Source organism: Arvicola amphibius, chromosome 2, assembly GCF_903992535.2.
Source record: "Arvicola amphibius chromosome 2, mArvAmp1.2, whole genome shotgun sequence".
Taxonomy (NCBI): Eukaryota; Metazoa; Chordata; class Mammalia; order Rodentia; family Cricetidae; genus Arvicola; species Arvicola amphibius.
The window spans coordinates 136,936,126-136,958,782 of NC_052048.2; the positions used below are offsets into that span (position 1 = coordinate 136,936,126).

General features: G+C 49.7%; 1 protein-coding gene across 4 annotated transcripts in view; it reads right to left on the reverse strand.

Moving 5' to 3' along the window:
- Positions 1-541: 541 nt before the first annotated feature.
- Mindy4 (MINDY lysine 48 deubiquitinase 4) overlaps positions 542-22,657 on the reverse strand; it is a 114,641-nt gene continuing 92,525 nt past the window's right edge. For all 4 annotated transcript variants that reach the window (XM_038318500.1, XM_038318498.1, XM_038318499.1 and 1 more), the window contains 5 exons: positions 19,920-19,983; positions 16,707-16,868; positions 12,203-12,383; positions 11,598-11,670; positions 542-2,613 (listed from right to left, as the gene is read on the reverse strand). In XM_038318500.1, coding sequence (XP_038174428.1) covers positions 2,565-2,613; positions 11,598-11,670; positions 12,203-12,383; positions 16,707-16,868; positions 19,920-19,983 — 529 coding nt within the window. In that variant the 3' untranslated portion in view covers positions 542-2,564. The remainder of the gene's footprint in view (positions 2,614-11,597; positions 11,671-12,202; positions 12,384-16,706; positions 16,869-19,919; positions 19,984-22,657) is intronic.

Sequence of the window (22,657 nt, forward strand, 5' to 3'; positions counted from 1 at the left end):
TCTCTCTCTCTCTCTCTCTCTCTCTCTCTCTCACACACACACACACACACACACACACATACACACACACACACACACACCCTGCATAAGAAATTCTCAGGAATGAAGGAACCAGAACTATCTGTGTGCCCACTGTTGGCGAAGAGAGTCTCTAGGATGGCTGTACTATACACAGTAAGAAGTATCTAGCTGATCGCTCTTTTCTGGAAGAGCCAGAGACAATATGGGGTCTAGAAGTCGTAGACTTTCCAGCCAGGCTGGAAAGTGAAAACAGACTGATATAGCACTCTGCTCAAATGGCCATCCAGGGCAAGGGAGGTTTTCCTCACGAGATTTTGGAGTTAAGGGCCCATTACATTGGTTCCATATACTCTTCATAATGCCAGAAGTCAACAGCTAGGCCTGTTTGTCCAGCTAGATCAAGGAGCAGACACTAAAGAGACAGAGGAAAGTCAGTGGGAAAAGACTGCCAGCTTATTCTGGACTTTGTCTCTAAGTAGAGAACACGGACAGAGAACTCTGGACCCTTAGCACACAAGTATGTGAGCGTTAAAGATTTTAATACAGGCTGGGAGAGGGCTATGAGCCACAGGAGCCTACAAACTGCATCCCTAGAAAACAAGGAGCCCATGTGACAAAGCTCACTTGCGATAAGGCGCAGCCTCACACGTTTCGTTCCTATAGCACTGAGAGGGTAACTGAGAATGTGTTATGGCTTCAAAGCCTGGGAGTGGTGGTACCTAGTTCTGCCCACCTCCCACTCCAGGGCATCATTTGAGGATCAGCATCTGGGCTCCTAGAAAAGCAAGCTCTGTGCTTTGTTGGGTTAACCTTCTGCAGCAATGCTGGGAATTGTTTGTTTTCCCTAGCGCTGCCAAAGAGCCCCTGGCAAGGAGACTAAGTGGGTTTCATTGAAAAGATACTTTTCCTCCCCAGGCCGATAAACAAGGCCACTGCAGGGAAACCAACTTCCTCGGTCAGGCACTCTGCAGCGGCCCATCCCTGGCCAAGGAAAACAAATGCATAAACATTTCAAGGAGATATAGGAAGCATTTCTACTGGGAACCTGCTGTGAATGGCCACTAAAGTTTACACAGCAAGCCCCGAGGGAGCCCGGTGCAGGACACAGCCATCCCCGCCCTCCCATTCTCCTATGGCATGGTTGGCTCCTCCCTGTCGCTCCAAAGATCAGCAGTTGGGACACAGCGTGTGCCCTATCCACAGGAACACAAGACAAGCTCTGTAGTTGTCCCCACCAAATCCCTAGTTCCCTAAAGGAGGGGTCTTCTTTCAGCAGAGGACACAGCCATAGAGCAGCAAGGCTCCTAAACCCCATGGGGACACACGGAGGCCAAAAATGGGCTGCCATGAGGCATCTAGGGCTCCTATATGCCTCTCTTGATCCCCGTGTGTGAGCACCCACCTCTGCATGGCCCCTGAGCTAGGGGTGAAGGCACCTGAAGGCTTTATTATTATTTTGGTCCTAGTTTCTCACCTGGATAGCCATACAACAGGGACTTTGAGGGCTGGAGCTTTGTCCCTAGGTCCCTCTAGTGACCTGCTGCAAGTGGCCTTAGATTCTGGCTTTGATCCAGATACTCCAGCCTGTAGTTCTTCCCCAGCCTCCCACTACTGCTGTGTCACACTGCCTGATGAAAACCATGGAATATACACCAGCGCAGCAAGCAAAGCTCAGAGCATACCGTTCCCCATCCAACCTCTCTCCTTATTCCGCAATGTGAGTACTTTCAAATCCCTGCCCAGTCACATAGGCAGTCGGTTCTCCCCATGACCACAGGGAAGTCCACACTTGATCCCTCTGCTTGTCGCCATCTCCTTTGCTCACACGTGTGGCCAAGAAGTCACTCCTTGGGTAGCTTTCTAGCTGCACCTATTCCAGCCTCCTTTAGGCCCACCCCATCCTCATGTGGCCTCACAGGAGAATCAGGTCTTCCCTGGCTAGGGCTTTCTAGGGCTTAGGCTGCTCTTGGACAGCAGGCTATATAGCTTGTATCTTAGACTATGCTGTTCCTATGAAAAACAGAGAGACCAGGGGGCATGACAAGGATATCCCTGAGACAAAGGACAGGGCTTGTCCTCAGATCTTGGCTAGGAGATACTTTGTCCATGGGGGGCCTCCACCTCCTTGTTCCGCCTTAACCATGATGAGAGCAGACCTGTGCTGCCCTCACACCAATGAACCACACAGTCTTGGCCCTGGTCACAAACTTGACTTTTGCTTTATGAAAGCTGTAGTAACAAGTGTCCAGAGTCCCCAAGGCCAGCCACACCAGAGGCCTTGGAGAGAGGGCTATCCAGGAAGGATGCAGACAAAAGGCAGAGTCTTCAGTGTCCTTCCTGTCGTTGGCAGTCACAGCTGCGTCAGCAGTGCACCAGGCCCTACCATAGCCGTTCATGGAAGAATCTGAAAGACTCTGCATGACACTGTGGGCATGCAAACTCAGGCAGGGTGACTCCTCTAAGAGACTGGGCCCTACGATCTGTGGTCCAGAGGTCATCCCAGTGATGAGTGATGAAGCCAGAGAGCCTGATGTATCCAAGGGTCACAGGATGGGATCTGAGCCATTCCAGTTGACAGATGCTCCCTTCCATCTACGAGGAAAGTGACAGGACAGCATTAGAGCTGCAGGGGCCCAGGACGGAGGCTTTCAGACCCCAGCCTGCCAACTAGCTTTCCACACTCTTGCCCAAGTTAACACCCATACAGCATGCGGAACGAACAGACACCCAGGACGCTGGTAACTAGAGGGGAGACAGGGGTGACAGGCAGCTTGTCCATTTGTGCCGCAGCTGACTGTGCTTGGGGCTGGCACCAGAGCTTTCTAATGAGTTATCTCATCCAAGTAAATCTGGACCTGACAATGGCTGCTCACGGTTACCTGTTAGGATCGGGGAAACAGATATTCTGGGGTGTCCGAGGTTCAGGAGAGGAGCCAGGAGGCAGTGAAATGATGAAGAGAAGGCTGGAGGGCTAAAAATAGACCAGGACATTTCTTTCTGTGCCACAGGACCTACTGAGGGCTGTGAGTTCCACGGGAACAAGATGGGTTTTGAAAATTGGTTTATAAGAAGAACTAAGTAGATAAATGGTAGTACCTCTGAGCCAACAGGACAGTTATTGTAGGTGAGACCAGGGAATTTCCTAACACTTGATTCTAATCCACAGAGTTGATTTTCCAAAGAATTGATTGGAATCATATTTATGGCAGACAGAGAATCTATGAAAATCTTCCATTCGGGGTAGTCTGCATCCTAAGACAACACGAGTAGAACGTGGATGCTGCTAGACCGCACGACAGGGCGGAGCGGGAGACTGGGGCTTAACACTGTTTCACGGTGTGTGAAGTTGAATAAGAGGTAACCAACACCATGATTTCAAATCCAGAGGTCAAGTCAAAATCCATCTGCCACAGGCAAGGGAAAAACAGAACTGTACTTGTTTTAACTCAGCAACTCTCAGGGAAAGCCCAAATCCCCAAGAAAGGAACTTCAGCAGGAGAGAAAACAGGTTCACCCAGTAGCACTGCAGTGCTCAACAGAATGAACCGGAGCAGGAGGCCCTATCCACAGAGACATGTCCCCCACAGGTTCATGGTTTGAAGTCTTGGTGGTGCCATTTTGGGAGGCTGTGGAACCTTCCAGAAGTGAGATCACTAGTAGTCTCTGGAGATGATACCTAAGACCTGGCTCCTGTAAGGTTAAGATTCCGTCTTCTGGTTTACCATGACGTAAACATCCTCTGCCACATGATCCTTCTACTAAAGCTGCTTTACCATGCATGCCCATCTCACCCAGATGGACTGAACCCCCCAAACCATGAAAAAAGTGAAATTTCTCTTCTAAGTCGTTCCTGTTATGGAACACAACTATGAACACAACTAAAACACACTGGTTTCTCACCCACAGATTCAAGAAACAGCACAACAAAAACGCACCCCCACAAGCCAAGAAACTAGCCTGTACTGAACATGTGCAGCCTGACTTTCCTTGTTACTGTTCTCTAACAATATTATAACATGTTTACATATTAGATATTATAAGTATCCAGAGACTACACTTTACATATTAGATATTACATATTAGCTATTATAAGTACCCAGAGACTACTATTATAAGTATATTACATATTAGATATTATAAGTATCTAGAGACTAAACTATACAGAAAGATGTATGTTAATACTAAGCTATTTTATAGAAGAGATTTAAACATACTCAGACTTTTATATTCTCAGGTGGCCTTGAAGCCTCCCTATTTTATGGAGCGACAATTGAACGGCTCATCCTGGACCCGACGTTGCTCACCCTTATTAGCCCATCCACCAACTCAGCTCCACTTCCTTCCTGCAAGGCTGTACTTTGTCCTCTCCAGCTCTCTGCACTGCTGCCTCAGTATCTCTAGTTTTCAGGCTGAAAATTACACTATTCCAGAGGTAGTGGAATTCATACCCGCTCTGTCTTCTAACTCACTTTCCTGCAGGTTATAAGCAGCTTCTTGATAGAGGTATAAACTGCATTTCCCCTGCTTCATATGTCCTGCTTTATACCCTTCCATTTCCCATCAAAGAAACAAGCAGATTTCTTGTCATTTGGGAAAACACAAAAAAAAAAAAACAAATCTTAGTTGTAATTCTGTGCAACAGAAGTTGCACACAGCCACACAGAAATAATTAACATCACACCCCAGCCCTACCAGGGCACAACAGGGACAAGATAAACTTCCCAAACCACGGAGGATGCGAGAATGTCATGGGCAAGACAGAATGCTGCCCTAATGTACACCCTAGTCAATGTTCCAGAAAATAAAAACAGTCTACTTAAAAGGCTACAATAGGTAGGTGAGGAAAATCAGCTTAGGCATAAATACTAATTTGAGGGACTGCTCCCAAATTCTGTGATCTATTTGGTGGCACCCAGCAATGCTGAAAGACCTCACCTCCTAGGGCCATGAGCTTTCTGGCAGTTGATCCGTCACTGCCTGCAGGAGAGGCATTTGGTTATGTTTTGGTCACAGTACTCAGAACCAACTTCAGAAGGTCTTTCAAACACCAGCACTGGCAGAATCGCCTTCCTAAGATCCGGCCTATCTGGTGTTTGGAGGCAAATGCCAATGCACATTCAGCATTGCCTGCATCATTCCTAATGTGAGAACCCCAAGTCAGTCTCTTAGTCTACTAGGTGTGGGAGAACTGGGTGACTCAGTGATCTCTGCTGCTCTAGACAGCTTCCTGAGTCTTTTGTATGTCAGGTGGAGCTAAGGGAATCTTATCAGGTTTGTTTACTTAGACAGAACACACCCCACTTTGATGGAAGGCATCTACATTGTAGCCTTCCACTGTTCCACTGTCTGAGTGGTAGACATGGCCACCATACTGGAAGGCAACTCGAAAGAACTTGGAGAAACTGGCTGTTACATGAGGAGTCTTCTGTTGGTAAGATTTGGGGGATTGGAATCTCATGAAGTCCCGGGGAAGCAGCATAGGTTTATGAGCAGGGAAAATGGCCCTTGCTATGACTGGTACACTGAGCAGGTGTGGGTGGAGAGGGGCTGGGTCCAGGCTCTGAAAGGCAGGCTCATCTACAGCAGACACTGAGCTAGTAGCAATTCAGTGATCTGTAACAATATAATGCTATTTGAAATGTTTAATTATCTCTTTCTGATCATCTTTGCAGTTCTGAAAATGCACCATAAAAACCCTCATATTGTTCTACTAAGATTTGTATATACACATCAAAGTCTTAGGTACCAGGAACACATCTTAGTGGCCTGAAGAGATGGCTCAGCCACTGAGAACACTGGCTGCTCTTCTGGAGGTCCTGGGTTCAATTTCCAGCACTCACATGGTAGCTCACAACTGTCTAGAACTGCAGCCCCATGGAATCTGATGCCTTCTTGTGTACAGATGGACATGTAGACAAAACACCCACATACATAAAATAAATAAATGAATCTTAAAAAAAACCCAAACACACATCTTATATACAGATTCCTAAACGGTAACAGAAAGGTGCACAGTGGAGAGTGACGAGTCCACCCTCAGCCTGGTTCCTGAGGTCTAGACTGCCATCCTCTTCATATCCGCTCAATCCCCAGACTCTACCTTCCCATGAGCTCCTGACAGACAAAATGGGGTGTGGCTTCAGTGCAGGGTGGGCTGTACTCACCCGTCACTGAACAACATCTGTGGCACAGCAGCCTCATTGGCATGCTGCTAGATCTACAGCTAGTTTTGAAGTCATTCACAAGGAAACCAGCCCTCCCATCCTGGCCAGGAGCAAAGGCAGCGGAGAGAAGCACTTTGCTGCGGTCTGAAACCCAGAAAGTACTGAGCAGGACCGTGGCTCTGCATGGTCTGGAGGAAGAAGAGCTTTGTCAGTGCGGCAGCAGCAAGGAAGGACTGCAGGGATGTGACGGGTGAGATGGAGAGGTGCCTGAATGTGCCGCGGGAGTCAATGGCACTGTCACCAGCAGTAACTCAGGATGCAGGCAGACAGTACACTTCAAAGCACCTTGGCACTAAATAATTCCGGTGTGGGAGCTGTTCTGTTCACTGTGGGACATTTCATGCCCTTTCCCTGACTGTAATTGCCCAAAGTGTTTCAAGGCTGCCAAAGTCAATAGTAACATCACAGAGAGGGCTATGGCATACAAATACCACCACCCCAACCCCAGGGCAATCAGTACCCCACAGTGGGCTCTAGCCTGAACTGATTCAGACCTTCTGAACCTGATGGGCTTCATGTAGGAAAAGAGCCCATGCGGGGCAACAGCAAAAAGCGGGCAGGCCTGGTTTCAATGTTCCAGACTGCTGAAGATGCACCCAGGGGTCCTCTTGCTGGCCTTGATCTTCCAGACAGCTTGTGCTCAAGTTTCTGCCCCTTGGGCCATTCCAAATTAGAAGTAGTTCTAGAGCCAGCCCTGTGTGCTCCCTGGCACCCATGGCTTTGGCCAGTCCTCCTCCTGGCCCACCCAACCTTCTCTAGGCTCAGATCCAGGCCCCTTGCAGAAGAGATCTGACTTGAAGGTGGCTCTCAGCACTTGTCAGAGTTCTAAGGTATAGGGACACTCCTCCACTCCAGCTCTCCTCTTGCACATCTACCCTGGAGCCTACTGCCCCCGACCCCAAACCCTTTACATTAACTCCACATGCCGTCCTGCAGTCACCCTTCCGATCCTTCTCCCCCATCCGATTCTTCTCCAGCCTGCCTTTCCCCACATGTCCAGAGCTTCTTGTAAAGGTCAGAGAACACTCCCGTGGGTTCTACTTTCTGTCTCACGGCAGCTTGGGAAAGAGGCAATGATACCTGATTAACAGATAGGAAGAATTGAATTCAGGAAGACAAACCGTAAGATGTGATAAGCCAGGGCAGAGTGGGAATACGTGGACAGCAGCACACCAAAAGAGTGTGTTGGACACAGACGGTGGGATGCCAAGGAGAGGTCCTTCTGTGGTTAAGGGGCACTGTGAATAGGGATCCCAGGCAAGGGCATCAGTAGGAGGAAGTGGGGTACATAGATGGATAGGGCATTCCTGAGGGAGGCGGGTGCCCTCCCAGGCTTCAGAGACAGACACTGACCCTGGCTGGAACCAGTTTCCATCTCTTGTCTGAGAGTCCAAACAGAAACATCTGGGCCCTAGCTCCAGGCCCGGTTATGAGTTCTTTCCTCTCCCCTCTGGCCTGTTGACAACTGTTTGATTTTTCTCTCACTCCAGTGAGGACGGAGGCCTGGGAGAGGTCAGTGCGTGCTGTTAGAAATGACCTCCACAGAGTCCGATTTGGCTGATGTTGGTTCAGAACAACAGGGGGAGGAGCAAGAGATGGACGACACAAGACATGCCTGACACGGCAAAGGTTCCAAGAGACCCCGTGGGGCTGAAGCATGCATCGTATGTTAGACCAGGGGAAGCACAGAGCCCTAGTGGTGTTTCCAATTAGGATGCCGTTCTCTGAAGGCAAAGCCCAGAATCTGGGCTTGTGCAATTCCTCCGTGACAGCAAAGCCAGGTGGTAGGAAATCACACTGTCCACTCAGTGACCCACCACTGAGCTGGGACAGTGAGAATCTAAGCTGCTGGTGATTCCAATTGGGTAGACCTCCGTGTGGGAAACCTGCACCTCCCCATCTATAAAAGAAAGGGCTAGATTGAGGGGTTTCTTGGCATCCCTCTGTGGACTAAGTACATTGCCAGATGGCCAGATATGTAGTAGGTACATCCTATAGGATGGGTCGTGATTCTGGCAGGGCCCTAAGGCTGGGCTTAAGGATAAGAGGCCATCTTCCCCTGGATTTGATCAGGGCTAATTCTGAACTTGACTTCCACTTGATTTAACTCCCTGAGAGTGGGAACTAATTCTTATCCTGCTGTTTCTTCTAAATAATCAAAAACAGAGCTTCCCTGAGAGTCGGCACAATGAAAAGGAAATTGCACCTACCTACTAGGTGCTCCAGCAAGCCACTCTTCTCATACATGGATGGCACCTACCCACTAGGTGCACCAGCTAGCCACTCTTCTCATACACGAATGGCACCTACCCACTAGGTGCACCAGCTAGCCACTCTTCTCATACATGGACAGCACTTACCCACTAGGTGAACTAGCTAGCCACTGTTCTCACACATGGACGACATGATTTGGAACACTTGGCTGCATCTCACCAGGTATTTAAAATGTGACTCTGGTTTGCCAGTGACCTGAGGATGGTCTATGGCACCATGTGTACCACACAGTCTACAGGCAGCAGCATTTGCCACCTCACCTCAAACCCCATAGCCAAGACAATGCCAGCAGGTCCTCATAGTGACCTTAGAGGCCACTTTCCCAAGTTCCTCCTTTGAGCTGTTTGAGAATCTGCAGCAAGAACAAAACACAAAGCCTGTGTAATCCAATCCCTTGGACTAGGATTCCTGGTCTGCTGTTTCCCATTACACTGGCATGTTATCTGATGGATCGAGGGGACAGGGACCCAACCATTGAACTCTTCACTCACCCACTCAGCCTTCTGGCAATAATTCTGGGGAAAAACTCTGGGAAAGAGCTCCCAGGGTAGTAACTGGCCAGGTAGACCCACCATGGCGAATGGAGAAAATGGAGAAAGCAAAGCAGGCAAAAACCTGGTGTTGGGAATAAATTCCCAGGCCTCTGGTTATCATTCATGCTTGGTACCTCCCTTTGTAGCTGACTCACTAGGGCAGGTTCACAAAGCAGATGGACACAGATAGGACCATCATTAATCAGTATTTCCCAAAAGCAGTCCTAGGGCCTGGAGAGACGGTTCCATAGTTAAGAGTGCTTGCTGAGCGATAATGAGGGTCAGAGTTCAAATCCCAACACCAGGCAATAAGCCAGGTGCCCCATATATGTCTGTAACTCCAGCTGCAATGGGAGTATTGCTCTAGACTATCCAAGAAAACACAAGCCCCAAGTTCAACAAGAGACCCTGCCTTAAAGAGATTTGGTAAGGGGAGGATGCCTGCTGTCTTCTTCTGGCCTTCAAAGTATGCACAAGTATGCATGGGTGTATATACGTGTGCACGCATGTGCACGCTCACACACAGAAACACAAATGAACAAATGACTACTTTCTTAAGTGGTTCTAGGGCTGTAGCACCAGTAGCAGCTAGGAAATACATGGAAGTTCGCATCCTCATGCCTCTCCACAGAGGTCCTGTGAGACTGGGAGATTCCAGTACTAGCATTTTCTTCAAAGGAAGCTGACGAAGAAGTCTAAGGACCTAAGTTCTGGGGCAAGACTTTCCAGTGAGTAATCCAGAATTCACATGGGCTTCCCCTAGCCTTCCCGGGGCTCAATGGGATCTAGGACGCCCAAATTCCTTAGACCTGATGTCCCTAACCATGTATGCTATACAAATGATGATATTTCTCTCCATGACAAACACTGGAAAACACTTCTGAAGATGTCAGGGCTATGCCCAGGGCAGGGAGTAGAAGTGAAGGCAGGAAAGCCAGGCGCCACTCCCCAACTCAAGCTGCTCTCCAGCTCCCCTCACTAGGGGTCACTGGGGTAGACTGGGTTAGGGATTGTCCCAAGAGATGAAGGCACCAACAGAAGAGATCCAAACCCACCCTCCATGACTCTGAACTGAGTTCCATGCCAGCCATCTCAGGGCAAGACAGGCCAAAACCCAGAGTTGTCCTCAAACAACTGCCCAAGAGACTGAGCTCAGGAAGCCCAGTCAAGGCTGGGGACTGCTTGGCCAATCAGGAACTATCTGTTTCCAAAAGCGGGCAATGAAGAGATTAAGGGGTATCACTAGTTGGGGGCGGTACGAGAAGGTCAAAAGCAGATATCAAGGAGCATCCCAGTGGTCTGAGAAGGGAGAAGCTGTGTCTAAGCGGTAGTTGGAGCCCTTCTTCTTCAGAAAAGTCGCTCTGTGGCCCCCTATACTAGCCTGGACCAACAGCCAAGGCCAGTGTCACCTCCTTTCCCCTTCAAAGCCCTTCACTCATCACCTTGAATGAGTGGCCCTTTGTACTTGAAAGGACAGCGACCTGCATGTGTCCCAATCCTCTGATGAAAACAGTCAGCCTCTGACCCTACAGGAATGCTGTATCCCTGTGGGGCAGGGCAGGGAACTGGCACAATGGAGATATGCCTGTGGCCCTCCCACTTCCCCTTCCTGATGCTTCCACCGTGCCAAGGCAGTCCCTGCTCTCTTCCTCAGTCCCGTTCAAAGGCTTGCATGCAACGGCAGCACGCCTAGACTCCAGGTATGCCTTATGTATCTCAGGTGGTCAGAATCGCAAGGCCAGGCTGTGGCTCTGGCCCCAGCCACTTCGACGTCGGGGAAACAGATTCCCTTTGAGACAGCACCAGCTATGAGCACCAAGGATGATGACAGTGAAAGCTAATGCAAAAACGTTATCCATGCTGGGCTCCAACCTACCATAGTCCAAGTATGACCAAGTAAGTCAGATAATGAGGCCCAGTGTATCACAGCTAGCCTGCAGCCACTGTGACATACACTACATGCCTGGAAAAGAAACCAGAACCTCATCTCCCTCCCAAGATGATGTTGACTGTTTCCCTACTGCGCACTAAGCTCTCCCCATCATCACTACAGACTTTGAGAAGAGCTGGCCAAGTGAGCCAGAGGCTTCTACCAGTGACAGCCCGCAAGCTCTGCAGATCACAGCCCCAACCTGGGGTACAACAAAATACTTAGGAAAAAGTGATGGGCTTTTGCCAACTCTAGCCTGGGCTGCAACCTTCCCTGAATGCTGTTTAGATGAGGTGTCAAGGGCCTACCCAGTGCCTCGGAGACAGGCTTAGTGTTCAGACTGGCTATACCACACAGGGGTTGGGCAGGTACTGCTGTTGTGGGCAGCTACCCCACACCACGATGTGGCCGTCCCATCCCCGCCCACCCACACCTGACCATCTATGCCCTCTTCTAATTCTTTTCCATTCTCCAGCTCCTGCAAAGTCAGCAAACTCAGGGACATCTCTGCTCAGTGTTCAGACTGGCTATACCACACAGGGGTTAAGCAGATTGTGGGCAGCCACCCCACACCACAACGTGGCCTTCCCACTCCCTCCCACCACACCTACTTACTTGGTTCTGATACAGAGCTCAAGGGGCGGGACAAGGTCTCTGCAGTTGTCCTCTGGGGTGCTCTTGGTGGTATCTAGGGAGGAGGGAGAGAAAAGCACTCACATCATCTCAGGATATGCACTCCTCCTAAGGCCAGTACAGGCAACTCCAGGGAGCCAGCCCAACCCTTTGAGCATCATGCTCTCAGCTCCATCTCAGCTGGATCTTCCCTCCTTCTTGGTCATTGATTCTTACCTAGACAGTACACTGGCCTCTCATCTCCAGCCTCTAGCAAACCCATGCCCTACTTTTGTAACCGCAATACTCTTTCCTAAGAACACATGTGGTCTCATTATTCCTCTGCTCTAAAACCTCCCATGACTCCCTATTTCCTTAAAAGCAAATCCAAACCTATCAGCAAAGCTCACAGGACACTTGTATATGGTCTTAACTTCACCTTTCGCCCTTAGTACATTAAGTGTTCAAGGCCCATCCATGCCTCTCTCTTGCAGGCTGGCCAGCCTAGCATCACTCTCTGTCCCCCACGAGTATCCCAAGAAAGTATGTGAAGGCTGGTTCTGGAGCAGCCTGGATGCTCCCTGAAGAGATGGCTCAGGGTGTCTTACCCACAGTCAGCCGAATCTCCTCCTGCTGGTTGGCCAAGCCATCGTAGTAATAAAGGTCAAAGAGCCGCTCCGCCCTCCAGTCGGACAGGAGTTCTGGCTGTAGGCTGAAGAGGATGCTGAAGTGGCTCTCGCTGCACACCACCCAGATGGGGAACCTCGGAGTCTTCAGGAAGCAGCCGACCTGAAGGAGGGGAAGACCTGATGCACACTGTGCTGACCAGTCGAGGTGAGGCTGACTTCCCAGAGACCATTGGTGTGGTGCTAGAAATCCCTCCTGCTGCCCAGACTCACCTAGAGCCAGCTCCCTCCCAAGGATTGCAGGGAATTCACACGCAGCAGCAGCATTGGCTCCAGGGGACGTCCACACCACAGCCCACCGTCGTCTAACCCACGCTTCTCCTCCAGACTCCCCCACACCTCACTTGCGTGTGGCTCAGCCATGGCCTCCCAACTGATTCTTGCTGCACTTCTCACTGTCACCCAGGTCCCCTATCCCTGGGGCTTCCCATTCTGTGTCTTTCCTTGGGAGAGCTGTACCACCCCAGTTGGTACATCCCTGCCTCCTTCTGGTTCCCAGGGGCATGTCACTGAGCAACTGGCCCCTCAACCACAGCACCATAGTCCGTCTTTTGCCTGGAGACACCAACACATGCACCCCTACCAAGAGCCTCCCCCAGTGTGTAAACAAATGGTTGAAAAATGAAGGCCCTCGGGACTAACACTGGACTTCACCCAGAACTATGTCTTGAAGACAGGTAGGACTGGAAGCCCTGGGAAGCCAGGCAAGGAGGGTATGAGTGGGCAGTCTATGGTGTCAGGTTGAACGTCTGAGAAATTCCAGGTGCAGTGGGCTGTTTGGTGAGGGAATTCGGAGGAGGAGGCCAGGGCAGCACTGGAACACGGAGCAAAAAGTCTCTCTGCAAGTCCCCAGCCAGGGACTCTCATGGCTGGCTAAGGATGTGTGGGAACAAACCAGAGACCCCCAGCACACTGGCACAAGGCTTCCTCCAAAGAGATATCCTATTTCTGACCCCTTGTGCAGGCTGCCCACTACCTGCTCTTCTATGAGTGCCCCAGGTGGCACCTCGCCGGCCCGTGCTAGGCTATTCAGCTATGTTGAGCTGGTCCTGCCTAATCCACAGCTTCCCCCAGGAGATGAGATATTTGCTGCTCAGGTGTTTACAGCCTCCGTTGTGGATTAAGGAAAGAATGGAAGCTATTTTTCCAATGGGGAGAAGGGCATACTTGCTCTAGGACCCACCACAGAATCGTGAGGCAGCTCCCACCTCAGAGGTAATCCTGGAGGTACCTGGGACAGAGGGGCTACATCCGGGAAGTCCTCCATGAAGGACTTTCCTATTAAAGTGGAGCACAGGAAGACCATGTTGACAAGGGCTAGCTAGCTGTTTTCTTATCTAAAATAAAGCCTCTCTTTGCTCAGGCAGCCCTGTGTGACACTCAGCCTAACTCTCTCTGCTCAGCTATGTATCACCCAAGTGGAGCACAGGCTTGCTTGCATTTGGGCATGCCTGACCACTGCATAACCTGACTTAGCTTCCCTTCTGTGCTCCAAAGAGGCTGTTCATTGGAGGCATGGCTGGGGACTGGATTCACTCACAACAGGCAGGGAAGGAGCCTCAAGCCAGCCATGGGCAGGCCTGGGCACCATCAGCCCCTGAATTTTCCAAATGAGGGACAGAGGGCAGCTTGCCATTTATAAACAACGGTCAAAAGATTAAGAGCAAAACACTGCCCAGAGGGCTTATAAATGAGTGGACTCATTCACAAGCCTTTTCCACGAGCAGACATTTTCCAGAGAAACTTCCTTAGGGGTCTCAGGGAGCTGGGCGTGCCCTCTCCTGGGGGCCGTGCTGTACCATCACGAGCTGCTTTTATTTGTTTTTATCATTCTGAACTTTTAAACTTATTTTTAGTGTTGAGAATAAACTCGGGTGATTGTGGTAATAATAATAATAATAATAATAATACCCTGCCACACTCCTAGCTCCTCTGAGATCTTATTTTATTGCCGTTCAGATTTCTCCACATCGACAAGTATATACTATGAGTTTTGACAAACACTGTATAAGTCAGTGAGAATGGCCTTAACAATGACCTGATTCTGAACACGTAAACGGGCAGCTTTTGAATTATGCTAGAGGATATAGTATATTTCAGGAGAATAGCTTCCTGAGCCAATGCTTTGAGGTCAAGGATTTGAGGTCTTTTAATTTGCTGTGGCATGTCAAGCCTCCTTACGTCATCTGTTACGCCTTTTACGTCTCATTCTTGTGGATCTGATGAACAAACTGTGAGGTTAATGCAATTTGCATGTCTTGATTGCTAGTGTGATGTGAGCGATTTTTTATGTATTTATTTGCCAAATGACTGCTAGACTTCTAGATTTTCATCAATGAACAACCAATTGCTACAACATTCTCGGAGTTTTTGTTGTTTGGGTTAAATTTTTTAGCTTTTGGTTTTTGGGGGTAGTGGTTTATATGTTGTTTTTATTGTGAGACAAGGTTTCCATGTGTACCCCAGGCTAGCCTTAGCTTCTAGATCCTTCTGAGTGCTGGAATTACAGGCACATATCACATGCCTAGGTCTCCTGTAATATTTTATATTAAGTAAACAAACCTCTCTTCATTAATTTGAAACCTAGGGACAGAAGGGAGGGGAGGTGGTATCAAGAGGGTGAAGGCTGCCAGGCCCCACCTGGTTGTTAAGGGGAGAAGAGGTCAAGACCCAGCCTTGAGGACTTCTTGAGAGAAAGAGAAGGTGGTATCTAGAATTCCATCTGTAGTGGACTTGCCACAGGACCACACAAACAGGGGACAATACTCCCCAGTTTGGCCAGCAAAAGGGCCATGTGGGTTCAAGAATCTATGAGAAAGCAGTATCGGCCCCAAGTTCCTCCAACAGTAATTGCGTTCTGAGTGAAGGGGTGGTCTTGACTATTGTCCCCATCATTTGCCCTCTACTGACCAAATCAAAATAGTTTATTTTTTTTCCACAGGAAGCCTGGACTATAGGAAGATATCAGGGATGTGGTTAGCCTGGAATCTATGAAACTAGCCAAGCTCATCCTGTTCAAGCCATGGACTGTCAGGCTGGAGACCTTGGAGCCCCCAGGCTCTCAGGGCTTCTCCTTGGCCACAGGGTCAAAATGCTGCTTTACTCCTGACAGCAACACAATCAGAAAGGAGCTGTCCCCTTTCCTCTCCAGGCAGTTAGACCACACACATCTGCATTTCATGAACTGGGGGTATCATTCAGGTATGGGGTCAGGAAGAGGTCCATCACATGGTCCATAAAGCGGCACACCTAAACAAGAGGTCACAGGAAGGGTGGGACAAAAATCCTGGCTCCCTCCCACTATGCTAAGTCATTTACCTAGCACACTGGGGACCCCATAAGGTAAGCCCTGCTTCCTTAACTAGGCCCTCTTAGTGTTTGAGTAGTCTCAGTCTTGTGTAAAGTTGTTGGTGCCCCTCAGGACAGTGCTCTCCTCTGTCCCAGAACCATGGACCATATGAAGCCACTGAGAGAGTTTCTGAGAAGGTCTGAAAGCAGCCGAGGCAACAAGTCTGATCAAAAGCACCCCACCAGACCATGCTGCTGGGGTTTCTTTCTCAGCAGAAAAGGAGGCAGAGGGACCCACACCCCAGCAAAGAGGCCAAATGAAGCTGTGTGTGCTGAACTGTGCCCCCCTCAAAGGGCATGCAAACGCAAGTGCCTCTGAATCAGACCTTCTCTGGAACTGGGGCTGCTGCACACGCCATTGGTTAAAAAGAGGTCATCCCAGAGCAGCGTGCCCTGAAGCCAACTGAGGTCCTCAGAGGCAAAGGCACAGGGAGTAATCAGCCAAGTGGGACAGCAGAGGCAGGGCCTGGAGCACTGCATCTATAAGGCAAGGAGAGCAAGGAGTGCTGGAATGTACCACCCATGGGGAGAGGTAACCAGCACCACCCATCAGGGGAAGCGCCTGAAAGGATTCTCTCTGCCGCCTTCAGAGGAAGCCCAGCCAGCTCACACCTTGGTCTTGACCTGCCAGGGTCTAGCACTGTGGAAGAGGCACCCCTATTGTTTCACCACCCCATCTGGAGGATTTCATTGCAGCAGCCCAAAGTAAGTAATGCAAAGCCTAATATGTCAAGCTCCTGCCTCCAGAGACCACCCTCCCTCAACACACTGTACAAACCACACACACACACACACACACACACACACACACACACACACACACACACCAGATGCAGCCACTCTGATGCACAGCCACATTAGAAACCCTTAAGAGTTGTTTTCAGCTATCCTTCCTGGACTCCAGAATCTATCTGTCGTTTGAACCTGAAGTGTCTGTGGCACTGACAGCAAAGTTGTATTTCTTCTAATCTGCTCTGAGGGGGAACCAGCCAGATTTGGGAACTAGAGACCAGCTTCCCTTCCTATCTCATAGGTCCAGGGAACTAGGCTTCTGGGACTCCAGAGTATATGTGGGTACCTGGCAAACATTGTAATGTTCAAAGAGAGATAAGAAACCGATGTCGCTGCGTGCCTCGATGCCTCGGAGAAGTGTGCTGTTCCCATCGCCTGAGTCTAGCTCCACTACATCATTGAAAACATTGGACACGGCTCTCCCGGTCAGGAGAAGATTGACGAGTTCCTGTTGATGAGAGAAGGGGAAGCTGTGTCAGATCTCTGAAATCAGCCTCGGGAGGGTGGAAGGGAGGCTGGGAACAAGGAGAAAAGGGCAGAGGAGGCCATGGAAGGCAAGAAGGAGAATGCAGAGTTGAGACAGTAGGGCCTTGGTATTTCCACAGGCTCTGATGAGGGAAATCTGCCAACGACTCTCATGTTCCCATCAAAGCACCCTGAGGGACTCAGCAATCTATCTGCAAGCATCCCTTGAACAAGGACTACACAGGAGCCTGTCCTGAGTCTCAGTACTGGGGAGATCTTTGAGTGGTTACAACACAGCTCTATGCTCTGGGCCAGTTAGGGAGGTCAAGGATGTGTCTGCGCAGTTGAAACCAAATGCAGGATATGAGAGGGACTATAAAAATATGTGCACAAAGTCTTCCCTGCTCCACAAAGACACGCAGTCACATAACCAAGTGAGAGCAGCTTTGTTGGCGAGCGACCTTTGGGAGAGTCTTGAAAGATCATGTCTTTAAAAACAAGCATTTTAATGTTTGAAATGACTTTAAATTCAATAGAAGTTGCAAATATAGTCCAGAGAGTTCCTGTGTTCCCTTTACCCAGCTTCCCTCAATGATAACATCTCACAGGACCCAGCACATCTCGCGACCAGGAAGCCAGCCAGTCCTGCACGCTGTAGCACCAAAGAGGCGCCCTGGTCTTACAGAGGTCTCACGGGGATGGTAAGGAAAGCAGGACAGGGGCACGAGTGGAGGCAGGGAGGGAGCAAGAAGGTGGTATTGAGCTTGCCCCAGATACTAGGTATCCAGCAGCCCTGTGGCTCATGCCACACACCCAGGCAGTCACCAAATGTGTGACCTCGGACCTGGAGGCAGTGTGGCATCTCTGGAGTCTCCATCTCTGGGAAGATAGTGTATCACTGAGGTTGGACCCCCGTGTCCCACCACTGGTTAGGAATAAAGAAACCAGACCTGACAGACATGAAAGGACTTATCCTGGTCACATAGCCAGAAAGTGACTGAGCTGAACTGTCACTCACATCTGCTGAGTACATCTCTGCCACCCTTGGTGCCACCCTACATCTCTGCCACCCTGGCTACCCAGGCAGCAACTCTGCCTAGACAAACACTCCAGCTGAAAGGTGGTAGCTTCCAAAGATGCTGGAGAAGAACTCTGATGAATCCACCCCTAGCATTCAGACAAGCAGTCCCTCTGTGTTACCCTCCCCCAGCAGGGCTGGCATTGCCAGTAAGGCAAGCAAGTACGCAGCTGTCTCCTAGCCCACAGGAATGGCTGCGCCACCCCTCCCCAACCCAAGATCTGCAGGGCAGAGTTCACAGACGTGCTTCCCCTTGAATTGTGAAATTCATGTTTTAGGTACATGAACCTTCCATTGGTGCTAATACCCTTGCTCCAGTGACAGTTAGGCCTCTATTGATGGCCACCAAGGGGACCCCATTGGAAGGAGACAGTGAAGGGCCTCATTGTGTCCCTGCAGGGGAAATGATAAAAGAATTCAGAGGAAATAACTGCTCTGAGATACTGTACCTCATGTCCAGAAGCTACCAAGAAAAGTACAGTCTTTTTTTTTTTTCAAAGGTGGAAAGTTTTTCCATCTGGTTTGCAGTAAGAATAAAGGCCCCTGCTCTTCCATCTGGGAAATGTTCAAAACATTCCTCCCAGCAGGAAGTGTTCTCGAGATAGGAGAAGCACCACGTTCCTCCTGCCCTCAGTGCGAACACCCGGCAGTAGGGGAGCTCAACCATCATCTAGTGCATTGCTCTCCAAGTGAGTGCCACAGACTGTTCCCTCCTCAGGGAGCTCTGAGAAACTCAGCGGCTATGCTACGGGGCTGGGGTGTGGTGGTGCATGGTTGTAATCTCAGCACTAAGGAGACTGAGATGGGAGGATCTGGAATTCAAGGCCAGCCTGGGCTATATAGCAAGACACGGTCTCAAAGGAACAGAAAGAAGATAACCAAGAAATTCCCTAGCCCTGGCCCAGCCTGAGTCAGAGCTTGCTTTTCAACATGACCCATAGGGATTGGTGTGCAAATCAAAGCTAATCAGTCATGGACCAGACAAAATGCTTCTTCCACAAGGGAGGGGACTGGAGTTCAGGGAGCAGAAAAGATGCCTCAGCTCCTTCTGTGAGTGTCCAGAGAACAGGTTTGAACTCAGCCAAGGATGATGCTGGTTCAGCCTCCTCTGCCTCCAGTTTGACTCCTGCCCCTTGTCTAGGCAGCTCCATTCTCCACCCTCAAAGAAAAGGAGGACAAGGCCACCAGGAAGCCAGATGAGAGGACATTCATTCTCCATGGTCTTCTTCCAGGGAGGGGCAGAAACCAACCCTACACCCCTCTTATGGGTGTCTGTTAACCACAGACCTCAAACTTGCCCTTGCATGGGACCAAGGTAGCTTTCCAGGTTTAGGCACAGGTGAGTCAAAGTCCCAGCACAACTAGTTAGTTCCCAGCTCATCAAAAGACTGTGAGTTCTGGATCCTGCATACAGAGAGGGCAACATGCAAACATGATCCACATGGCCATGCTCAGAGGCCTTGGAGTGCTAAGAAAGGTGTGCATGGAAGCTCAACGCACACTGGACAGGACCTTGAATGGGTGTCTTTGGTGGTATTACCTGATGGAGCATGAGTGACAAGGGAGGTCAGGGCTGTTTTGTAAAGATGCAGAGGGAAGTGGCTGTGAAGATGATGCCCTCTGCAAGCGTAACCCATGTACGTGGCTACCCAGGGTTACCAGACACGCTGGGGCATGCTCTGACAGCCTGGGCTCTGTGCAGTTCAGACTTAAGTGGATCTATGTCCCACCTCCTAGGCACCCCCATGACTCCAATAATACATAAGTCAGCAGGTAGAAAGCATGCCAAATGTGAAAAACAAACTGAGCATTCCTCCCAGGTCTCCAAGACATTGAAACCCGGAAGAGCTTCACGAAAACTGCATGGAGGTGTTTGATCAGATGAAGAAGGAAGAAAGAAACTCAAGAAGAGGAGGAGCTAACTGGCATCCCCTGTGGGCCCCATTGCCTCCTGACCTGTGTGCAGTATCCGTGAGCTCCAATCAGATGGCTGGTGGGCACGTCAAAGTCCTGGCGGACACTAGGAAACATGAGAAAGAGAGACATTAGCATGTTTGTGCCTCGCGGAGGAGCCAGGTGCTCTCTCTAGGCCTGGACTATGGATTCCAGATTTGCTAGAAACCTAGGCATTCCACGCTGTGACTCTGCAGAGGTGTTACCACCAAATGGCCTCCATTTTGGTAACACCAAAATTTATTCAGTGAAATGTAACAGGGCGTTGTGCTGTGAAGCCAATGTCTAAATTCATACCACAATTACCACTGCTAATGGTGAGGATGGAGGGCCTGTCCCATCTCTGGGCCTTAGGCACCCAGACTGTTCAACAGGAAGGATTGGTTGGAATGGACGCCAATGACTCTGCTGTGGTTCCAATGTGGTTTGAGTATGTCTCTCAAGGGATCGTGTGCTAAAATACAACTCCCGCTGTGAGGTAGCAGGAAGGGAAGAAGTTGCAAACATGTATGTGCACTCGTGGAGGTCACAGGTTGATGTCAGATACCCTCCTCTACAACTCTCCACCCTACTGTTTTTAGATGTATTTATCTTGTGTGCATATGTGCATATACATATAAATACACACACGTGTGTGCACCTGCCAAGAGCTGGTTCTTTCCTTCTTCCATGTGGGTTTGGGGATCGAACTCAGGTCACTAGTCTTGGTGGCAAGCACTCTCCCACTGAGTCATCTTGACAGCCCTTGCCTTATCTTTTTAAACATTTCTTCTGAGGATTTCATATGCTCATACAATGAAATATGATATCTACTCCCCTTTAATCCCAATTCCTCCAAGATCCACCCAATCACACCCTTGCCAACGTCAATTATTATTATTATTATTACCAAGAACCATTTATTCAGAACATAGGAAAGTGACAGCCATGGCCATGGACCACAAGAGGAAAGAAGGACTTCTTATTTTTATAGATGTGGAAAGATGCTCAGGCAGGTGGGCACTGGGGACAGGTGAGGTGAGAGCCCGGTTCCTAGGCCTCTCTGACTACACACAGACCTGGATATATACAGGGCACGGTGTGCTTCCTACATTCATACCCCAGAAAGAGCACTGAGTTTAGGGCCAAGGGTAGGAAGGACTCTGGGACTGAACATTTGTTTTTCTGTTAGTGGAAGAGGAGAACCTGGTCTCAATAGATGCTTTAAGTTCAAGATTCCCCACACACTCAAAAATCCAAAACACACACTCTAGTCCTCTGCTCTTCCAAGGTAACTGCAGAAACTCAAACTCCATCATCCTTGCCAGAAAACTGTGTGTGTGTGTATGTGTTCTTAACTGAGGGTAAAATGGGCAAGTGGTGTTCAGGAGATAGGCCTTGGATAGCATCACAGAGACATGAAAAGAACCACAAAGACCCAGGGTCCTCTGGGAAGGCCCAAGCACACCAGAAGCCGACCAGCAGGCCTAGGAGAGAGCCAGCAAGGGGTGACTCATGGCCAGCACTGTGCTGGGCTGGCGCTAGCTGAGGCAGAAGAATTGATGGAAACGTTCTCTGTGGCATATACAACATCTTCTGATGAGAAGAAAATAACCTCAAAGCAGTCCTGGGGGGACTGATAAGCATCGCTGGCCACCGGCCACCTGTGGCTTTCAGAAGCCGTCCGATCTTCATAAGCTCTCGGCCGCGTGTTCACCCAGCAGGCTCGGAGGCCTGCGTCAGCTGGAAGAAGAGGGACTAGCAGAACGGACAATGGGAGGAAATGGTAATTGCATCCTTAGGTGCAAACACGATGGGAAATTCAGAAGCTGCTCGGATCTTAAAAGGGAGGGACATGTGTATTTCACATTAGGGCACTCGGGAGACGCCAAGGAGCAGCTTATGGCTTAGGAGATTTACAACTTTGGCAAGTAGCAGTGCCCAGTCCTCCCCTGGGGAGATCCGACAGGGCGCACGTGTGAGGAGTCCTGGGGCAGAGGCCATCCTCCTCTGCTCTGGTTGTACAAGAGATCAGCTTACACAGAAGCCTGACCCAGCCCTAAGTTCTAGCTCCAGCCCACAGCAACTGCAAGCCTTTCTTCCCTGGGTCTCCCATTCTGGAGCAAAACAGTCTTGGTCTGAATTATGTCTCTCCAGATCTACATATTGAATCCAGCCCAAAGAAGCAAACCTGCCTAAATCATCCCAGTTAATCAGGAGGCTGAGGTAGAAGGATTGAAAGTCCAACCAAGCCTGGCATGGTGGTGCATGCCTTTAATCCTAGCACTCACAGAGGCAGCTCTACCTCTGAGTCTGGGGCCAGTCTGGTCTACAAAACTAGTTCCAGGACAGCCAAGAATACACAGAGAAACCCTGTCTCAAAAAACAAATGAAGTGGAGGAGGAAGAAAAAGAAGAAAGTCAAAGGTCAGCCAGGGTTACGCCAAGACTGTTTCAAACTTTAAAATGGAAAGAGGATTTGCCCAGCAAATGTGAGGCTCTCAGCTCAATCCTTAGTACAGTGTGTGTGTGTGTGTGTGTGTGTGTGTGTGTGTGTGTGTGTGTGTGTGTGTGTACATACACTCTGAAACCCCAACCGACCCCAAGGTCCTCAGAATATGCTTTTAGGGAAAGGGAGGGCCTTTAAATGGGTGCTTATATTAAAATGAAGCCAGCAGGGTGGGCCCTGATCCAACCTGGCCTTCAGAGCTGCAAGAATGAGGTTCTGTGTCCAAGTGTTCCTGGCCTTGTTAGCAGCAACCT